At 43.4% G+C, this 19,135-nt stretch overlaps 1 protein-coding gene and 1 long non-coding RNA gene across 2 annotated transcripts in view; one reads left to right on the top strand and one right to left on the bottom strand.

Moving 5' to 3' along the window:
* Positions 1-16,302, bottom strand: part of LOC147122140 (uncharacterized) — a 366,564-nt gene extending 350,262 nt beyond the window's left edge. Inside the window, exons 1-2 of the mRNA XM_085982904.1 lie at positions 15,999-16,302; positions 7,477-7,617 (exon numbers count right to left, since the gene is read on the bottom strand). Of these exons, the coding sequence (XP_085839030.1) occupies positions 7,477-7,617; positions 15,999-16,044 (187 nt within the window). The 5' untranslated portion in view covers positions 16,045-16,302. The remainder of the gene's footprint in view (positions 1-7,476; positions 7,618-15,998) is intronic.
* Positions 16,303-16,330: 28 nt separating this feature from the next.
* The window catches only part of LOC147122139 (uncharacterized), a 44,065-nt gene continuing 41,260 nt past the window's right edge, over positions 16,331-19,135 (top strand). The window contains exon 1 of the long non-coding RNA XR_015077686.1: positions 16,331-16,438. This is a non-coding gene — a long non-coding RNA (uncharacterized LOC147122139). The remainder of the gene's footprint in view (positions 16,439-19,135) is intronic.

Below are 19,135 nucleotides of genomic sequence, written 5' to 3'. Positions count from 1 at the left end.
GTAGTATGCTGCATGCTACACAACCTCGTCATTATGAGGGAACAACCCTTACCACCACCTATCAGGCGAAAAGCTGTGGAGCAGGAGCACGAGGAAGAAGAGGAGGAGGAGGAAATGGAAGGGAGGATACAACATAGACAGCCCCTTTCTGCCTGGGCTCTACGTGATCAAATAATTCATAAGTGACACGAGTAACCTCAACCACAATGCCCCATTCACCAACAGTACCACACTCCTTACCTTTCCTCTATCATTGACCATCACATTGTCCTCTTTCCAACAACACAAAAATAAAAGCCACCAGAAAATGCACATTCCAATTCAAATTTATAAATTAAATCATGACAATAAACTAATCATCCTTGTGAATTCCCTTAGTGCCTCTTCCATGTGCCTTTGCCTCTCCTGGAGCCCCTACGAGGTGCTTCCCCAGTGGCTGCAGCATGGGTGATGGAAGGCTGCTGACCTTCAACTGAGGAGACTGCAGATGGCCTTGGAGGGAGTTCTCGAGCAGTTCTCGGTAAAAAGGCTCGGATTCAGACTGCACCATCTCGACCTGGCCTGCAGCAGATTGGGCTAGCTAGCTGGCTGACAGACAAGGGCACTGGCAGAGTGGCAGGTGTGGGAGCATGAATGCCGTCATCCTGAGAGAGGACAGCAGGTTCGGACTCCATGGAGCCACTGCCACTCTCCTGGGATGCTGCGTCAGCAATCCCAGTAATCTGGAGAACAGATTGATGGACTGCTATAGTGCCCTGGAAGCCCCTTTGAACAGTTGTATTGAAATCCATGATGGCAGCAGTCAGAACTTGCATGGCAGCAGTCTGAGTATTCACTGCAGCACGCAGATATTTGGTGGAAGCTGCTTGAGCTGCAATGGAAGCTGAAACATCGATCTTCAGATGCTGCATCATGCCGAGTTCCACAGGTGTGCTGATGCGGAGGTGAAAACCCATTCCATGTTGGAAAGGATGGGCTCTACGTTCTGTGCAAAGTCCTGTGACAAGTTGGTGCTGGACTCCTCCATGCTCCTGGTCATTGTGCACAGGCTTTCTAGAGCACCAAGCATTTGGCTGTGTACACCCATCAGCCTTCTTCTGTTGCCTGACCCATCGAAGTCCCCATCCAGCTCCTCTGTAGCAGAACTAGTGTGTGACCTCGCCCTCCAGCGAGCTGGCACCTGCGCTATCCTTGCCCCCCACCCTGGCTCCTGCACACTTCTTCCCAGTGTCTCACCACGTGCAGATCCCGCCTCTAAAATACGCGCAGTGTCAGTATCCAAGCTAATGGCTCAGAGTGCAAGATCAAGTGATGGTGTCTCTTCATCTTCGCTTTCTTCTTCCTCTACAGCTTGGGCATATTCAATGAAAAAGGGACAAGGGTTGGGCTGTGGTGAGTGGAAGGGAGAAATTAAGCAGTGTGTGCTTACACCCTCTGCAGCCTCTCACTCAGAATAGGGATCAGAGTGAAGTGGGATGATAGGAGGATTACATATGCAGATACCATCATTCCTTCAGCGCCGCCAGTGGCCACAGCCTCAACAATGCACCTTTGCATGATGTCCAGCACGGTTTCCTCCACGGGGGTTAAAACATGCAGGCGTGCTTGGCCGCCTCCAGTTTTTTTCTGCTGCCTGCTGTTATGCGCCACCTTCTCCTACAAGGGGGAAGTGCGTCAGTGTGTGTCGTGCAATGTTTGGTGATGAGACTGTCACGGTTGAATAGCTACCAGTGCGTGTGAACTGAGAGTTGTGGGTATGAGGCTTGCGACAGTGCAAAGTGTATGAGGGTGAGGTAAATCATGAGTCCTGATTGATAAAGATGGTTGGTAGGTGAGTAATGGGGTCTAGTGAATTGAACAGTGGTTGAGGCTATTGGTGCAGTTGGTAGGATGTGCCATTTGAAGATAGTAAACTTCTTCTGCATTGCATCAGTGTTCGACGAGCAACACTCCTGGCATTCACATCCGCCGCTGTTCCCACTGCCTCCTAAGCATGTGTCTGGAGGGCCCCTGCCCCCACTGCTTCTCTTCCACCAAAGCCTCCATTGCATTGTCTGAAAACCTTGTTCAACCATTGCTCAAAGTATTACTGCAATCCCACCACTTGTTGCAGCCACAATGCACCTCCCCTTTAAGAGGAGCTGGCTGCCTTTAAGTAGCTCTAGACACTCGCGAGATCAGTATGTTGAGGAACCAACTAGGGAACAGGCTATTTCAGATCTAGTATTGTGCAATGAGAAAGGGTTAATTAATAACCTTGCAGTAAAAGGGCCTTTAGGAAAGAGTGACCATAATATGATAGAATTTTATATTAAGTTCGAAAGTGATTTAGTTAAATCCAAAACTAGGGTCTTAAATCTGAACAAAGCAGACTATGTAGATATGAGGGGCAAGTTGGCGAAGATAGATTGGGAAACTACATTAAAAGGTATGGCAGCAGACAAGCAATGGCTAGCATTTAAAGGATTAATACATAGGCCCATAATTTCCAATAGGTGGCTTCCTGCATGCAGATGCCTCTTATCGGGAAAAAATCTACCCCCTTACCCGAGTGCTCGAGAGGTCCGGACACTTATGATCCTGGGCCTCTCCACAGTCAAAATGCGCAGGACCCAAGTATCTCGGGCACATGCGGTTCGCAAGCGCCCCCGGGATCACGTGGGCCAAGCGAGCCAATGAAAGAAGGGAATCCCCCTTCATACTTTTGACAGATAGACCTGTCAAAAGTATGAATGGGGATCACTGAAAAAAAGACACAAATATTAAATAATTAAAAAAAAAAATCAAGTTATTAAAATGAGTTAAAATTACATTAAATTAAATATTTTATACAAAAATTTAATTTTTTGAAAAAAATTTAAGTTTAGTACGGGGCTAAAAATAAACTTACCTTCTTTAAAAGTATTTTTAAAATTATAAATGAGTGAAAAAAGTGTTTTTTTTTTACGTTTTTAAACTTATGTTCCAAGTACTCCCCCCATGTCTCCTTCACAGATTCAGTTCTGTAAGCTGTAAAAAAGAGGAAAGCTGAATCTATAAACCTGACAAGGACGTTAATTGTGAGGCACCAGATGATTCTTACCCTTGCTCATTAAAAAAACGCTAGGGGCTTAACATCCACACCTAGGGATAATCAGGGGCCTGGCTCACCGGAAATATCTTACATCCACCAATCCACATTAAACCAAATGTATACAAAGCAACTCCTTTTTTGCAACAACAAAAACAACTTGCATTTATATGGAACCTTTAACACTAGTAAAACATCACAAAATACTTTACACAGGCATAATAAAAAAAATTGATAGCCAACCAAAGAAGATGTTATGCGAAGTGACCCCAACATTTGGTCAATGAGATGGATTTTAAGAAGGGTCTTAAAAGAGGAGAGGGAAGTGGAGAGGCAGAGAGGTTCAGGAAGGGAATTTCAGAGCACGGGGTCTGGTCAGATGAAGTCACGGCTGCCAACCGTGGGGCAAAGGTTGGATGATAGAGACCAGTCAAAGGAATGGAAAGTTGAGGGTGGGGTTGTAGGGCTGGAAGAGGTTGCAGAGAATGGAGGGGCAAGGCCATGAAGGGATATAAACACAAATTATAAATTTGAGGTATTGGAGGACTTGGGAACCAACATAGGTGAGGACAGCTTTAAGTTCCTCGGAGTCCACATCACGGAAGACCTCTCCTGGTCCCTCAATACCTCCTCTCTGGTGAAGAAGGCCCAGTAGCGCCTATATTTCCTAAGGAGGCTGAAGGGATGTAACCTGTCACCCCTGATCCTCGCTAACTTTTACCGCTGCACAATAGAGAGCATCCTGACGAACTGTATCACAGTATGGTATGGCAGCTGTAGCTACTATGACCGGAAAGCCCTGCAGCGGGTAGTCAAAACTGCCCAACCGGCATTACCGGCACCCGGCTACCGACCATAGAGCACATATACCAGAAACGCTGTTTACAGAGGTCACGGACCATCATCAAAGACCCTACCCACCCCAGCCACAGTCTGTTCGCCCTCCTGCCATCTGGGAGACGCTACAGATGCATTCGCACCCGAGCGACCAGATTTAGGAACAGCTTCTTTCCCAGGGCTGTCATCCTACTGAACTCCACAAATAAACTCTAAAGCCTGCACATCTGCCAATGCACTTTATTATGGTTATGTTAATGTATTACAAGCCAAATGAATGTTGAATGTTTAAATGTCTTAATCTAAATGTACACTCTCTGGAGCCGCAAGCCTACATTTCGTTGTACTGCACTTGTGCACTAACAATGACAATAAAGTTGATTATGATTATATGGGCAACAGATATTTGGATGAGCTGAAGTTTACAAAAGGTGGAGGAGGATGGGAAGATGGCCAGGAGAGCACAGCATTAGAAAGTTTGGAGGTGACAAGGACAGGGATGAGAGTTTTAACAGCAGATGGGCTGAGGTCAGGGAAGAGGTGGGTGATGGAATGCATGTGGAAGTAAGACAGTCTTTGTGGTGGAGAGGATATGGGGTCAGAAACTCACTTCGGGGTTTTAAACCATCATGTGCTGCATTATCGTAATCAGTACTCTCGTCAATTTATGTGCGAAAATTTGTTGTGGGGATAAAGGGCATGTACCATGATTGGTGGGATGTGACAAGTGCTGTTTCCCAGAAATCTTTGCTGAGGCCTCAACTTTTCACCATATTTATTGATGACTTGGACGAAGGAAGAGTTGTATATTCAAGTTTTCAGCTGATACTATGTTAGGAGGGACAGTAAGGAGTGCAGATGGGAATAGGAAGTTGCAAAGGGACATAGTGAGTGGGCAAAACTAAATTGATTTCAATGTGGGCAAGTGTGAGGTCATCCACTTTGGGACCAAGAAAGATAAATTGAAGTATTTTCTAAATGGTGATGAAATAGGAACTGTGGGGGAGCAGAGAGATTTGGGAGTCCATGTACACAAATTATTAAAAGCTAATAGACATGTACAAAAACAATCAAAAAGGCTGATGGAACGTTGGCCTTTATCACAAGGAGGTTGGAATGCAATGGGGAGGAAGTTACGCTTCAGTTGTATAGAGCCTTGATTAGACCCCATCTGGAGTTCCATGTTCAGCTTTGGGCACCGCACCTCAGGAAGGATACTGTGGTCTTGAAGGATAAAGTGGCCTTGAAGGGGGTGCAGCACAGATTCAGCAGAGGACAATAGAAGATTGAGGGGTGATCTAATTGAGGCATTTAAAATGTTAAAAGGATTTGATAAGGTAGGTGCGGAGAATCTATTTCCTCTGGCAGAGGTACCAAGCACAAGGGGACATAATCTTCAAATTAGAACTAGGTCATTCAGGAGCGAAATCAGGAAGCACTTTTTCCCCACACAAAGGGTAGTAGAAATCTGGAACTGTCCCCCAAAAGGCTGTGGATGCTAGGACAATTGGAGCTTTCAAGACGGAGATAGATAGATTTGTGTTAGATAACAGTATCAAGGGATAAGGAGCAAGGGTGGGTAAATGGAGTTGAGGTACATATCGGCCATGAACTAATTGAATGGCAGAGCAGGCTTGAGGGGCTTAATGGCCTACTCCTATTCCTATGTTCCCAAAAGGGCTTTGCCTCACTGGTTTGACCAGCTGGTTCGACCAGCTGGTTCTCATCATCTCCTGCCACATCAGCAATTCTCCAACTAATCATGATATTTGGATAAGACTTAGCCAGCCAGAAACTTTCCTTCCAAATACTGTCAATGCTATTTTAATCACGGCTGGCAGTACACCAATTGTATGAGATTTTCTATTTCTTGCTAATTGGTAATGAGACAGTATAAAATATTAAGTAATTTGACAGGAGTAGCACTGTGTTCTCGATTACCTAATCTGTTCTTTCAGTTGAAAGAGCTTTCATCATTTGAAAAAATTTCATGGTTTATCTTTGAGGGCAAGATGTTTGATGACCAAGTGGCAGTTTAGTTTACTTGGTTTCAAGCTAGCCTGAGCAAGAACTTCAGCAGAAACACCACATTGCAGTCAAAGATTTTTATCAGAACAGTAAATGTGAATCTCGCATCCAAGTAGTAAGGATTGTATTTCCTATTTGTCTTTTGCCCGGCTCTACTTGTTCCATCCCCAAGTTCAACATCCTCAACTTTACGCTTCAAAAAATGCTCCATTCATTCAGAATTAACGAACCCCAAACGTTATACTCACATCAGTTATATAGCGCACGGGAGGTAGAGCAAAACCCATAGACACAAGAAATCCTGATCCAGGGGTTGGGCCCTTCTGCTACCTACCCCATTCACTTCAGTCCAGAAATGTGAGTGTCTGAGGGGGTTTTTCCCCAGACAATCCCAGGATTTCCACCAAAAGCAGCTCTGATAGGTCCATAATCTAATGAGAGCAGGTTGGATCTCATTTTTGGGCTTACTGCTTGCCCCAAGAGTGAGCAGCCAACAGTAATCAATTGTTGTGACATGGCATTTTAAGTTCTGCTGCCTCTGTGGCTCACGCATGTCAGAGTCCTCTCAAGCACCCACCCACCCCAATAACCTCGTCATGCCCCCAGTATGAGAACCTCTGCACTAGGGAATACTGAATTTCATTTTTAAGTCAAAAGGCTCCAAATTTTAAGAAGGATTGGACCTCCTAACCAAGCTATATTGAATATATACCACATTGACCACGTTTGTTGCAGAATTGTTCTATTATTGACGGAAATGTCTGTTACACCAGCTTAGAACGATGGTCCCTTAGTGAACTCCCTAGTGTGTGGGTGAAGAGGAGTGTAGGAAACTCACTTGCTGCTGCAGAATCAGGGCTATTTAACTCCTGGACTTAATTAAAATGCCACCAGTCCACCTCCTCCCCATTCCGGGTGGGAAGTGGGCAGTAAGCATCTGACGGCCTTTGGAAAATTCCCACTGGCACTCAGGGAAGTGTGGGGAAACTGGTTCCGAGAGCATCTTGCAGGAGGGGGGCAGAGGGCGAGTCTGGGACAGGGGAAGCCGAAACTTTGTGAGGCCCCAAGAACTACTGCTCCATCTGGCCCCAGACTAGAAAGTAAAAAATCTTACCTTCATCTTCCTGGTTGGAAAGCCGCAGCAGCTTCCCCGCTCAGGCTCGAGTTTAAAATTGCAGCTGGAACCCGATGAAGTCATCAGGCCTCAATCTCAAAAAAAAGACTTCATTAGTTTTGGGTGGGCTGCTTAGTCACCGCACCATAAGCCTGCACAGAAAACCGTGGTTGGTGGGATCCAGGCAGGTCGAGGTACCTGGCCCACCCGGTTGCTGCTAAGTATGGTTAAAATCACGACCTATCTTTTGGGTATCAGTAAGAATCTTAAAAAGGATATAAATAAATTTGAAAAACCATGAAGAAAAAAGTCACAGTAATTTCAAGCAGATCACCTCTAAACATGTAATGGTTTTCACATATTGGAAATATGCACTAAAGGCACTTGAGAAGTCATTAAGTCTATTTAACTCATTTAAAGCTCTTACCTATTGAGCGATGTTGACAAAAATCTCCAGAATATCCAGGAGGGCAAACACAAAAGAATCCAAGACTACTAAGTGGATATAAAGTACATGTGCCATAGTTCAGACAAGGTGCGATGTCACAGTCAATTTTGTCTTTAATTACTAAAATAAAATAAAAGCAAATATTAGAATATCTATCTCCATACATAAAGTTGTTCTCCCGTGGCACAAGTTACACTGTTTTATAAAACCACAGATGTTATGCCATGTAACACACAATGTATTATCAGAAGCAATGATTTAAAGTGACTAACTAAAGTTCAATTGTTTTTTTTACATGATATTCTGTAATAGTTATTGATATTTTCAGGATCTTATTCTGTGATCATGTCTATATTTCCATGAAAATTGTAAATCAAAGGGCCTTGATTATTATATGGTTCTTGAAATTTGTGAGAAATTTCATCTCAACATATTTAAAGCCCAGGATACACAGCTGGATGGTAGGCAAGATTTAGCAGGTTGGAGATAGGTACCTGTTGTTCAGTATCATTGGCGGGGGGATAAGAGGGTCATGGGGTATAGCAATACCACACGAGGAACGGCTCCAGCAACACCGCGCGAGAAATAGCTTCAGCAACACCGCGCGACATCCCAAAGCGCTTTACAATGAAGCACTTTTTGAAGTGCAGTCACTGTTGTAACGTAGGAAATGCAGCAGCCAATTTCAGCACAGCAAGATCCTGCAAACAACAAGATGATTAATGACCAGATAACCTGTTTCAGTGATGTTGGTTGAGGGATATATATTGGCCAATATTGGATTGAAGGTGAATCACCCACGCTTTCAGAGTACACAGAGGAGACTTAATAGCGCAGAACAGCAGAGAGGCTCTTTCTGTACCCCCCCGCCACTGAACATAAATTATAAGATTGCACCGTAAAAAGAAAATCACCCTTTCACACAGCCAAGAGTAGCCGCCTTTCAAACAGCTTGCATTTATATAGCACCTATAACACAGCAAAACCTCCCAAGGCGCTTCACAGAAGGATTATCAAATAAAATTGGACACCGAGCAACCTAAGGAGATATTAGAACAGATGACTAAAACCTTGTTTAAAGAGGTAGGTTTTAGGGAGAATCTTAAAGGAGGGTAGAGAGGCGGAGAGTTTTAGGGAGGGAATTCGAGCTTCTAGGGCCTAGGCAGCTGAAGGTACGGCCGCCAAGTGTTAAGTGATTAAAATTGGGGATGCACAAGAGGTCAGAATTGTAAGAACAGAGATCTCGAAGGCTCGTAGGGCTGGAGGAGGTTAGAGAGATAGGGAGGGGACGAGGCCATGGAGGGATTTGAAAACAAGGATGAGAATTTTTAAATTGAGGAGTTGCTGGACTGGGAGCCAAGTAAGGTCAGTGAGCACAGGGGTGATGTGTGAACAGGACTTGGTGTGAGTTAGGATACGGGCAGCAAAGTTTTGGATGAGCTCAAGTTTATTTAGGGTGGTAGATGGGAGACCATTGGAACCATCAAGTCTAGAGGTAACAAAGGCATGGATGAGGGTTTCAGCAGCAGATGAATTGAGGCAGGGGTAGAGTAGGGTGATGTTAGAGGTGGAAGATGGAGCAGATATGTAGTCGGAAGCTCATCTTGCAGTCAAATATGACACCAAGGATGCGAACTTGAAACTAGCATCCAACCACAACCCCCCACCCACCAGTGAACCCTGCAGCTACACACTCCCACCACTAGTTGACACTTCATACCTGTACCCATACAGCACCATTATTATTCATATAGCATAACAGCTAGAGGAAGTACATAACCTTCTTTCTGGATAACATTTGAAACAGCTACTCACTGTTTCTTTGTCCTTTATGTCAGTTTAGCCATTTTCCATGTTTAAGTGAGTGACTGAACTTACATTTATATAGGACCTTTCACGACCTCAGGACATCCCAAAGCGCTTTACAGCCAATGAAGCACTTTTGAAATTTGGTCACTGTTGTAATTTAGAAAACAAAGACGCCAATTCACGCACGGCCTCAGAAACAGCAATGAGATGATGACCAGATAATCTGTTTAAGTGATATTGGTTGTGGGATATATGTTGGCCAGGACACCAGGGAGAGCTCCCTTGCTCATCCACATAATAGTGCTATGCTATCTTATATAGCCACCTGATGGGGCAGACGGGGCCTTGGTTTAACATCTCATCCAAAAGACAGCAACTCCAACAGCACAGTGCTCCCTCAGTACTGCACTGGAGTGTCAACCTAGATTTTGTGCTCATGTCTCTGGGGTGGGACTTGAGTCCACAACCTTCTCACTCAGAGGTGAGTGTGCTACCACTAAGCCACAGCTGACAAACTGAACTTTCCTGAGTGTTTTTCTCTCTGCAATGGATTCTGCAGGCTGTTTTCACCACCTCTCTCTGCCCTAAGGGACCCATTTTCCCCACCCTAAGGGACCCATTTCCCCTATTTGCTGCCCCAAATGCCTTGCAAAATGCTTTTTCCTGCCATGATTGTCTCCCTCTTTAGAAATCTATTCTGCAAGCAGTTCCCTCACATCTACAGCTGCACACTTCTATGACTACAGGGCATTTCATCCATACCTATATACCTACAGCAGGAGGGAAATTCACTTTGTCCTGACTTTCCAGGGGAAACACCACAGGAGATCCACTATAAACTATTAAAACAACAATTTAACCCTAGCTGTTTACCTGCATTTCGTATGAAGGCAGCAAAGCTTTAGGGTTGGTTCCATTCTGGCTGTCAGCTAAAGCACACAGACAATTTCAAAGCCTATGAGGAACTGCAGCTTCTGAAGGATAGCAAAATACTGCAGATGTTGGAAATCCGAAATAACAACAGAAAATGCTGGAAAAACTCAGCAGGTCAGGCAACATCCGTGGAGAGAAATTTGAGTTGACGTTTCGGGTTGGACCCTTCTTCAAAACTGGAAAGAAAAGAAACTAGATCGGAGGCAGGGCTGCGATCGGACAAAAGAATAAAAGAAACAAAAGTAGTAAAAGAGATTAGAAGCTAGACGAGATGGTAATAGGCTGGGATTAGGTGTAAAGTGTACTGGCAGGGCAAAAGAAGCAATATCGAGTTCAACAATTTCAGATCATAAGCTCGGCCCCCATTTCATTTTCTCTTGTAATTGTTCCACTCCTTTTCCCCCCCCCCGCCCTTTCCTTTTGTTTCTCTCTCACACCTGGCAGCTATCTTTTGCCCTGCCAGTACACTTTACACCTAATCCCAGCCTATTACCATCTCGTCTAGCTTCTAATCTCTTTTACTTCTTTTGTTTCTTTTATTCTTTTGTCCGATCGCAGCCCTGCCTCCGATCTAGTTTCTTTTCTTTCCAGTTTTGAAGAAGGGTCCAACCCGAAACGTCAACTCAAATTTCTCTCCACGGATGTTGCCTGACCTGCTTAGTTTTTCCAGCATTTTCTGTTATTGCAGCTTCTGAAGCTCCATCTAGTGGTGGAAATGCAGCTTCACACTTGACTTGACAGATGTTAGCTGCTCACTTAATGATGCAAAATTCTATCGAGGTGCTACCTAGAGGGATGACGAAATGGTCACACCCAAGAAAGGAAGGTGGCAGGAAAAGTTGAGAAGGCTGTTAAAAAGACATATGGGATCCTTGGCCTTATAAATAGAGGCATAGAGTACAAAAGCAAGGAAGTTATGCACCGCACTTTAGGAAGGATGTCAAGGCCTCAGAGCGGGTGCAGATGAGATTTACTAGAATGACTTCAGTTATGGCGAGACTAGAGAAATTGGGGTTATTCTCCTTCAAGTGCAGAAGATTAAGGGGAGATTTGATAGAGGTGTTCAAAATCATAAGTAAGAAATTGTTAACAGTGGCAGAAGGGTCAGTAGAGAGGACACAGATTTTACATAATTGGCAAAAGAACCAGAGGCTACATAAAGAAAAAAAATTACATAGCGAGTTAGGACGATCTGGAATGCACTGCCTGAAATGGTGGTGGAAGCATATTCAACAACAACTTTCAAAAGGGAATTGGATAATTACTTGAAGGGAAAAAAAATACAGGGCTCAGGGGAAAGGGACTAATTGGATAGCTTTCAAAGAGAAGGCACAGGCACGATGGACCGAATGGCCTCCTTCTGTGTGACATCATTCTATGATTCTGTAGTATGTGGTATTAACAGCACACACCATTACAATTTCCAGAAAAGTATGGTGAGTGACACGGGCCATTACTTACGCACGCCAAAATGTCCTGAGACTCCGCAGCTGATTATCATAGCCCCCCCACTGTTAAAATGAATAGGGAGATCAAGTTTGCTGAATTGAGATCACCACTGCCACTTAGATTGTTGCAGAATGGCTCTAGTCGGGTGAGGAGACAGGAATCATAAAAGGAATGAGTTTAATAGAGGCAACATCACTTCTGGGCATTATAATACAAACGTTATTTATATTTATTTTTTAACACTGCTAAACATTGTAATCGAAACAAATAAGGTAATCTTGAAAGACTGTGAAATTGGCTCTTGGGATACTTTTCTATGTTTCTTCGGAAAGGGGGAAAAATAAAAAATCGCTTTCTGATGTCAATTACACATAAAGTACAGCACTCATAAAATACACAGCTCCCAGCCATGGCCTTGTGATATAGAGCAAGAGTTACAGAAGAAGTTTGTTCCTGTGGCAATATTAACTTCCCCCAGATGGCGATCAACTGAACTGCTGAGAACTTCAGCTTTTACACTCCAATATCACTGTTAAAACCCCCCAGAAAAGTTAAGCCTTGTTCAATGAGGTGTAACTGGGTTTTTAAATGGCGTACTGAGTCATAATCAATGCCCCCCCATATTTTTTTTTCGGTGCGCGACCCCTTTAAAGGAGCTACGCAGCCCACAGTTGTCCAAAACTTAACATTGAAAAAGCCGGTTCCGAGCTGCATGGCTGTGCAGCTTAGAGGGAACGCTGATGATCATAACTACTGTTCAACTGAACAACTGTTCTGGCCCTGAAAAACTAATCTGGCCCTGAAAAACAAATCTTCTATTTATGGAATGTCAAATTTTTTCATTATGATAAAAAGTCTGTTTATGATATTTCAACTTCTACCTTAATCCCATGTGTATGTCACAATCTTTCTTTCTTTATAAAATGATTAAAAAGTGAAGGATAGTCAGTGCATTTTACTTCCTGGTTGCCTGTCTGTGTGAATTCTTCAATGTGACTGGCCGCTTAGCCAGCTTGATGACATCTCTGCGATAGCAAAATACTGCAGATGCTGGAAATCCGAAATAACAACAGAAAATGCTGGAAAAACTCAGCAGGTCAGGTAACATCCGTGGAGAGAAATTTGAGTTGACGTTTTGGGTCGAAACCCTTTTTCAAAACTGGAAAGGAAATAAAATAGATCGAAGGCAGGGCTGCGATCGAACAAAAGAAGTAAAAGAGACATTAAAAGGTATTCAAAACCAGACGTGATGGTGATAGCTGTCTTTTGTCTCCACTGGCCTATCACCATCTCATCGCTAGATCTTTGTGGGCAGCTTTCTTCGAGGTCAGTGGCGAGCCCCATCACTTTGCGGCTAACTGATTATAATTTTTATTCCAGCAAATTATAGCGTAAATTCACCACTGCAGGATTGAGGAGCACAAAAGGTCTAACTTACGCAGTTCGTTTCCAATATCGCCACTGCAGACCAATATGTTATAGATTACTTTGGATTCCACAACTCGGGTCTACTTTTTCAAGAAAACTGCAAATAAGTGCCCTTTATTAATTTTTTTAATCTAGTAATTTAATTTTTACCATTAATCTTTTTCAAAGCCCATGATACACAGCAAGATAGTGCACAGCATATACCATATTGGAGATAGGTGCATGGTGTTCATTAGTTTTCAAAAAAATTGTAAGTCATGCAATTCGCTCCACAAAACACCGATAAAACACAGTTTGACTTATTTACTCACTATAAATGATAGTCCTGATAATACATGGTGACTGAGTATATGGTATAATGCCCATATTATTATTAAAACATCATATTCACGACCCATGATAAGCAATGCCACAGAAATCAGCTAGTAATGCATTAAACACAGTACATCAGCACACATTTATCACATCCCTGTCACACAATCTGGCTTCACGTTAATGGCGTCAGACTTCAGTCCATTCCTTTCTATATCAAAATTTATCACATTTGCACCTAATTGGATCAATTTACTATTTATAAAATAGCAGAAAATCTAAAACTGAACAGGAAGGCAATGGCCCAGAAATTCCAGAACGGGGCTTGCAGCGCGTGCAAGCCCCGTATTTACACTTACCCCGCGCTACTGCCGATCAGCTCCAGGGACGCCTGGAATTGGTGTTTCCAGAAGAAGAATCCCGGGCAGCGTATGACGTCACGCCGCCCAGGAGTGCAGCCAGCGCGAAGTCAGGAGCGTGCAGTGCAAGTGAGACACGCCCCTTGAGGTCTCAGTTTCACTGGACACGCCCCCAATGTTTCTGTCAAGCTGCTAACCATTTTTACATGCAAAGCAGCAGTTTAAATAGGTTTTTGGAAGTTTTTTGAAGATTTTGGTAACTTTTATAAACTTTTTAAAATGTTTACATTATTTTGAGTAATCTGAAGTAGTTTTAAAGAGAATTAAAGCAATTTAAAGACTTTTAAAAGCCCTAAAAGAATTTATTTAATTCCATTTATTTATTTAGCAATGTCGTCGTCATACGTGTCTTCACACTGTTCCCTTTGGGGAACTGTATGAAGTGGTGGAAGGATTTATGGCCACGATTAACGCTCATTCCGTGACCGTAACCATCTTTGAACCAGCCATTAGGGCGGTTAGTCCTATGGCGGGAGGGTTTTACGGGCTTCCACAAGCTATACAAGGAGGGGGGGCCACCCACACCCACGGACGCAAATATCCCACTGGATGTCAACCCAGAATTTAGAGCCGGAGCTCCGACTCCACTTGCCGGGACTGTCTGGAGCGGGGTTCGAAACCCTACCCTGATCTGGCCCAGCGGCGGGGATCCTACCGCTATGACAAAGGCCCAATCCAATTAGCAACGTGAAATGGCAGCATAGGGCTCCAGTCACGGGGAGGGAAAAGGCGCAGGAAACGTATGGGTGTCACCTTTTGTGCGGAGTGGGCCTTTTGCATAGCAGTAAGCATCCCCGCCGCTTGCATCCCAGGTCGCTAAGGGAATTGGGGGAGGAGATAGCGGAAGGGATTGCCATAATTTTCCAATCTTCCCTAGATGCGGGGGAGGTGCCTGAGGATGGGAAAGTGGCAAATGTGACACCATTGTTCAAGAAAGGGTGCAAGGACAATCCTAGTAACTACAAGCCGGTCAGTTTTAGAAACAATAATCAAGGAAAAAATTAACGGGCACTTGGAGAGGTTTAAGCTAATTAAGGAGAGCCAACACGCATTTGTAAAAGGCAGATCGTGATTGACTATGTGCAGAACAGAGTTTCTGGGTCAGAAATACCTGTATTAATGTTTCTTAGAAATTCTACAATATTTTTATAATTCACAGAATAGTGACTGGCTATTCTCAGAAAAGTCATCTTAAATTTTACTAAGCATTACCGTTATTTTTTCTCAATAAAACTTGAGGCACAAATCATAAAACTGATTGCATTAGCGTTTTAGAACTTTTGCAGGTCATGAGATGCCTGCTTTTTATCTGTAGAGCATGAAAATTGCCTGAGGTATCCTATAGAATAATGGATCAAATCTGCCAGTAAGCCGATTGGCTCAAATTATTCACCCTTCTGGCATAGCGATTGCCTTGCTTATCCAGCGCAACACTAATCCCCTCCGTGCTTCAAACTGCCCAAGAACATGTCAAGGGAAATCAATGTGTCTGCATTCTTAAATAGACATTTCTTCCAATTCTATCCAAACCTATGGAATGAGGTCTATGGAATGGCACTTGGATAAAGAATGCGAAATAAAAACAGAAGATAGGCAAGACTCCGATTATTAAATTAATGACAAAGACAAGTGAATTGGGGAGAAAAAAAACGAGTATGAAAATGCAGGAACTTTTACATTTAAAATAGGGCACATCACAAGTCTGTGGCGATTATATTTGTAAAATTCAAAACTTTATGTTCGCCCCTATAATTCGGAATGCAGAGAACCCGGTTCACGAAAATGTGTTGAATGAAAAATGTCAAGGTTAGAAAGTCAGTTGCAGCCTAAAAACGGGCACGTTGGTTGCTGGATAGTTTCAGCGCGTCCCCATAAATGGCCCACACAGAACAGATCCAAATCCAGAGACTCGAGCAGGGAGCCAGAGTGCAGGAGATTCAATAACAGTCCAACCAACAAAATTAAAAAATATATATTTAAATTGTTCAGGTAAATATTTTCAAATGTTAAGATATATGCATCATCTGAAAATTATAATAATTGCTTAAAAAGGTTAGGACTCTTGTTGAAAGATCAGTGTGCAAGAATGAAGCACAATTTCACATTCAACAGCCAGCACCACGGCGTTAAGATAACGCAGCAACTTCTCACCTGTCCTGCTAAACCTATTGAGTTTCGGTTGGTTTTTCGTCAACATCGATCCTCCAACAGTCTCAAAAACCGAGGATGTAAAGAAACAGCTTCCCTTCGTAACATTTATGGGTTATATTATAAATGCCCATTGACAACCAACAACTTTAAGCGAAATGTTGCTCGCCATCCGTATCCCCCCATTCCCAGTTAGCCACCATGGCAGAGTCTCGACACTTGGGCCGCTCGCGACACCCACCTGCCACCGACGAACGCCGCCGCCTTTGTGACGCGGCAGCTTGAAATCTCGCGAAGCTTCACGGGTTTTCCTTTCAGTTCGCATTTCCCGCCGAAGGGTCAGACCACGTGCTTTTGCTCTTCGAGCGCCAAATGCGGCCTTGTGTTTTCCGGCAAACCAGGAGTCTGCAGGGGCCGAAATGTCACTTCACCAATGATGCAAGGTAGGTGATGTGGTGCTTGGGAGGGAATTCTAACCCACGCTACCCATTTTCTTCCTTTAGGCCAGTAAAAGCTGTCGTTATGATCAGTAAGCGGAGACCCTGTCAGGTAAGTTTTTAACTTTTCTTCGTAGGGCCCAGAGCCCGAGTGCTCCCCCGGGCCTCACAAGAAAAGTTTGGATCTCTGCTGCCTGCCCCGGGCTTATCCCCTCCCTTCCCACCCAGCTATGCCATTGTGAACAATTAGCCAACCTTTGTGTCACCACCACAACCTCCCCTTCAATGCAACCTGCACACCTTTTGAGTGATTAGGTTTGACTCTGATGCACTCCAAGATAGAATAGCCTGCCTATACTCACTATCTGGGCGTATCTGGGCGAACAAATAAAGACTGAGCACTTGGGTGAGTTTGTGGATGGTTCCCAACATCTGTGTGAAGCCCAGTGCCTTCAGAAGAGAAAGGGGTGAGTAAAGGAGAGGAAACTGGAAATAAATTAGATTTAATGTAATATATCACATTCATTTTGGTATTACATTACTGAGTTAACAAATAAAATAAATTACTAGATTCTACATTGTGGATATTGCAAATATTATCCTTGATTTAAAAATGTGTAGTTTTGGAATTTCCCTTATCACTCAGCTCAGAGTTTCGCTGGATAAAAATCTTGACAGTAAAATTCAAACAAGTCAATAGTTGAATTTTGATAACAGCATTATACATTACTTGTAAACATCCTGTGGTGTTGCTCACAGGTAGTCTGGGAGCTGAAGTGTGGGTTCCAATATTTACAAAGGTCCTGTTGCATCCCAAGTGCAACAACAGTTTGCCCATCACTGTAATAAAGCAAATTAACTAAAGCAATGTATCACATGACTAATAAAAGGTAAAAAATTTACACACCTTACCAATAATGAAAGGCACAGGCCTCACGGATATATTAATTGTAATACTATTTAATAAGGAATAATCAAGTTTATCTATAATACAAAACAAATAGACAATTGTGATAAACCTGTAGTAAAAGCAACAAATGCAACTTCTCCATCATTATTACTTAGTAAACATAATGGATTTGTAGTTTATGTTGAAGCTCTTGTTGTTCCACCATTACACCAGGAATGTCCTCTCTTCTGCGGCCATGTTCGCGCCCGGGTGGCCCTGGAGATGGAGTACACGGTGTTCGCCGGCATGCTTCAGACCTTCCACGGCCGATGGGCACCGCAGGGACTGGAGTTCATCATCACCCCGGCCAATCAAATTTTAATTTAATTGGTTAAGTTTTATTTAATGTTTTATTAAGTTACAGATTATTCGTTTAATCACCCAACCAGAAGAGTACACCAGGAATGTTTTCTCACCATTAAATCTTTAATGACCAGCATCGTGAACGGATGGTTATGTGCTATACTTCAGGCCTGGCTGAGGTAGGCCATAATTTCTGAGCTTAACATCAAAAGGCATCTTAAACATTCTCCTTCAGCCCAAGTGGCAACGTTGGTTCTACTCAGTGACATAAAAAAAATTCATCCCAAACAACACCATGAGCCCAGATCAGCAATTTTTCGGTAGAGGACCAGTGGAGCACCTTTAAAGGTAAAATCAGGGCACGCAGGATAAATATATATCCAAGATTATCAAAGGTGGACTAAATAAGAATGGATGAACAAAAAAAAATCAGAAGTGAAAAAAAGAGAAAGATCATACTCTACAAATCATGCAGGGAGAAAGGGGAAATGCCTGTAAATTGCCTATCACTGACTCCCTAACCAGACTAGTTTTTCCTTATTCACTCTATTAAAATGCATCATAATTTTAAAAACCTCTATTAAATCTCCTTTCAGCTTTCTTAGCTCCAGTGGAAATAGTCCCAGCATCTCAAGTTTTACATACTTATCCCAGTCCCAGTTTCTCATCCCTGACATAATTCTGGCAAATTTACGCTGTGCCCTCTATGACTTTAATGTTCATTTTATAGTGGAGCACCTAAAACTACACACAGTCCAGTAACTATAGCCTAAGCATTGTCTTGTACAAATTTATCATTATCTCTGAGCCCTTGTACTCTTTGCGCCTATTTATAAAATCTAAAAGGTTATTGTAACAGTACCTGTGGAAAGAACAAAGGAGTTGACATTTTGGATGTGAACCCATTCTTAAAACTGGAGGTTTTTACAGCTGAACAGCATTTAAAACGGAACAGAACGAAGGGAAGGGGGAAAGAAAACACACACACACGCATACGTAAAAAGAATTAGAATAACCTGTAAGAATGTCCCCTGTAAGCTGCACAGCCTCCAGCATGGCATGCCTCCCCAAATGCGCGGCCCATTCAAAGTTTTGCGAATACGTGGTGTCTACAATGTAAAAGCCGGAGAGCGGCCTACACGGGACCTCTCAGACTATGCACGCTGCGCGTGCACACATAAGAACATAAGAAATAGGAGCAGGAGTAGGCCAATCGGCCCCTCGAGCCTGCTCCGCCATTCAATAAGATCATGGCTGATCTGATCCTAACCGCCAATCCACTATCACAGAACCATCTCCTGAATCTAACAGAATTAGACACACGAAATAGGAGCAGGATCAGGCTACACGGCCCCTGGGCCCGCTCCGCTACCCACAGGGCCATGACCGATCCGAACCTAGACTCATGTCCACATTCCTGCCCGCTCCCCATAACCCTTAATTCCCTTTAC

The sequence above is a fragment of the Somniosus microcephalus genome, chromosome 3 (assembly GCF_052327205.1).
Source record: "Somniosus microcephalus isolate GS21.2 chromosome 3, FLI_Smic_1.0, whole genome shotgun sequence".
NCBI classification, from domain to species: domain Eukaryota; kingdom Metazoa; phylum Chordata; class Chondrichthyes; order Squaliformes; family Somniosidae; genus Somniosus; species Somniosus microcephalus.
This window is presented reverse-complemented; position numbering and strand designations above follow the sequence as displayed.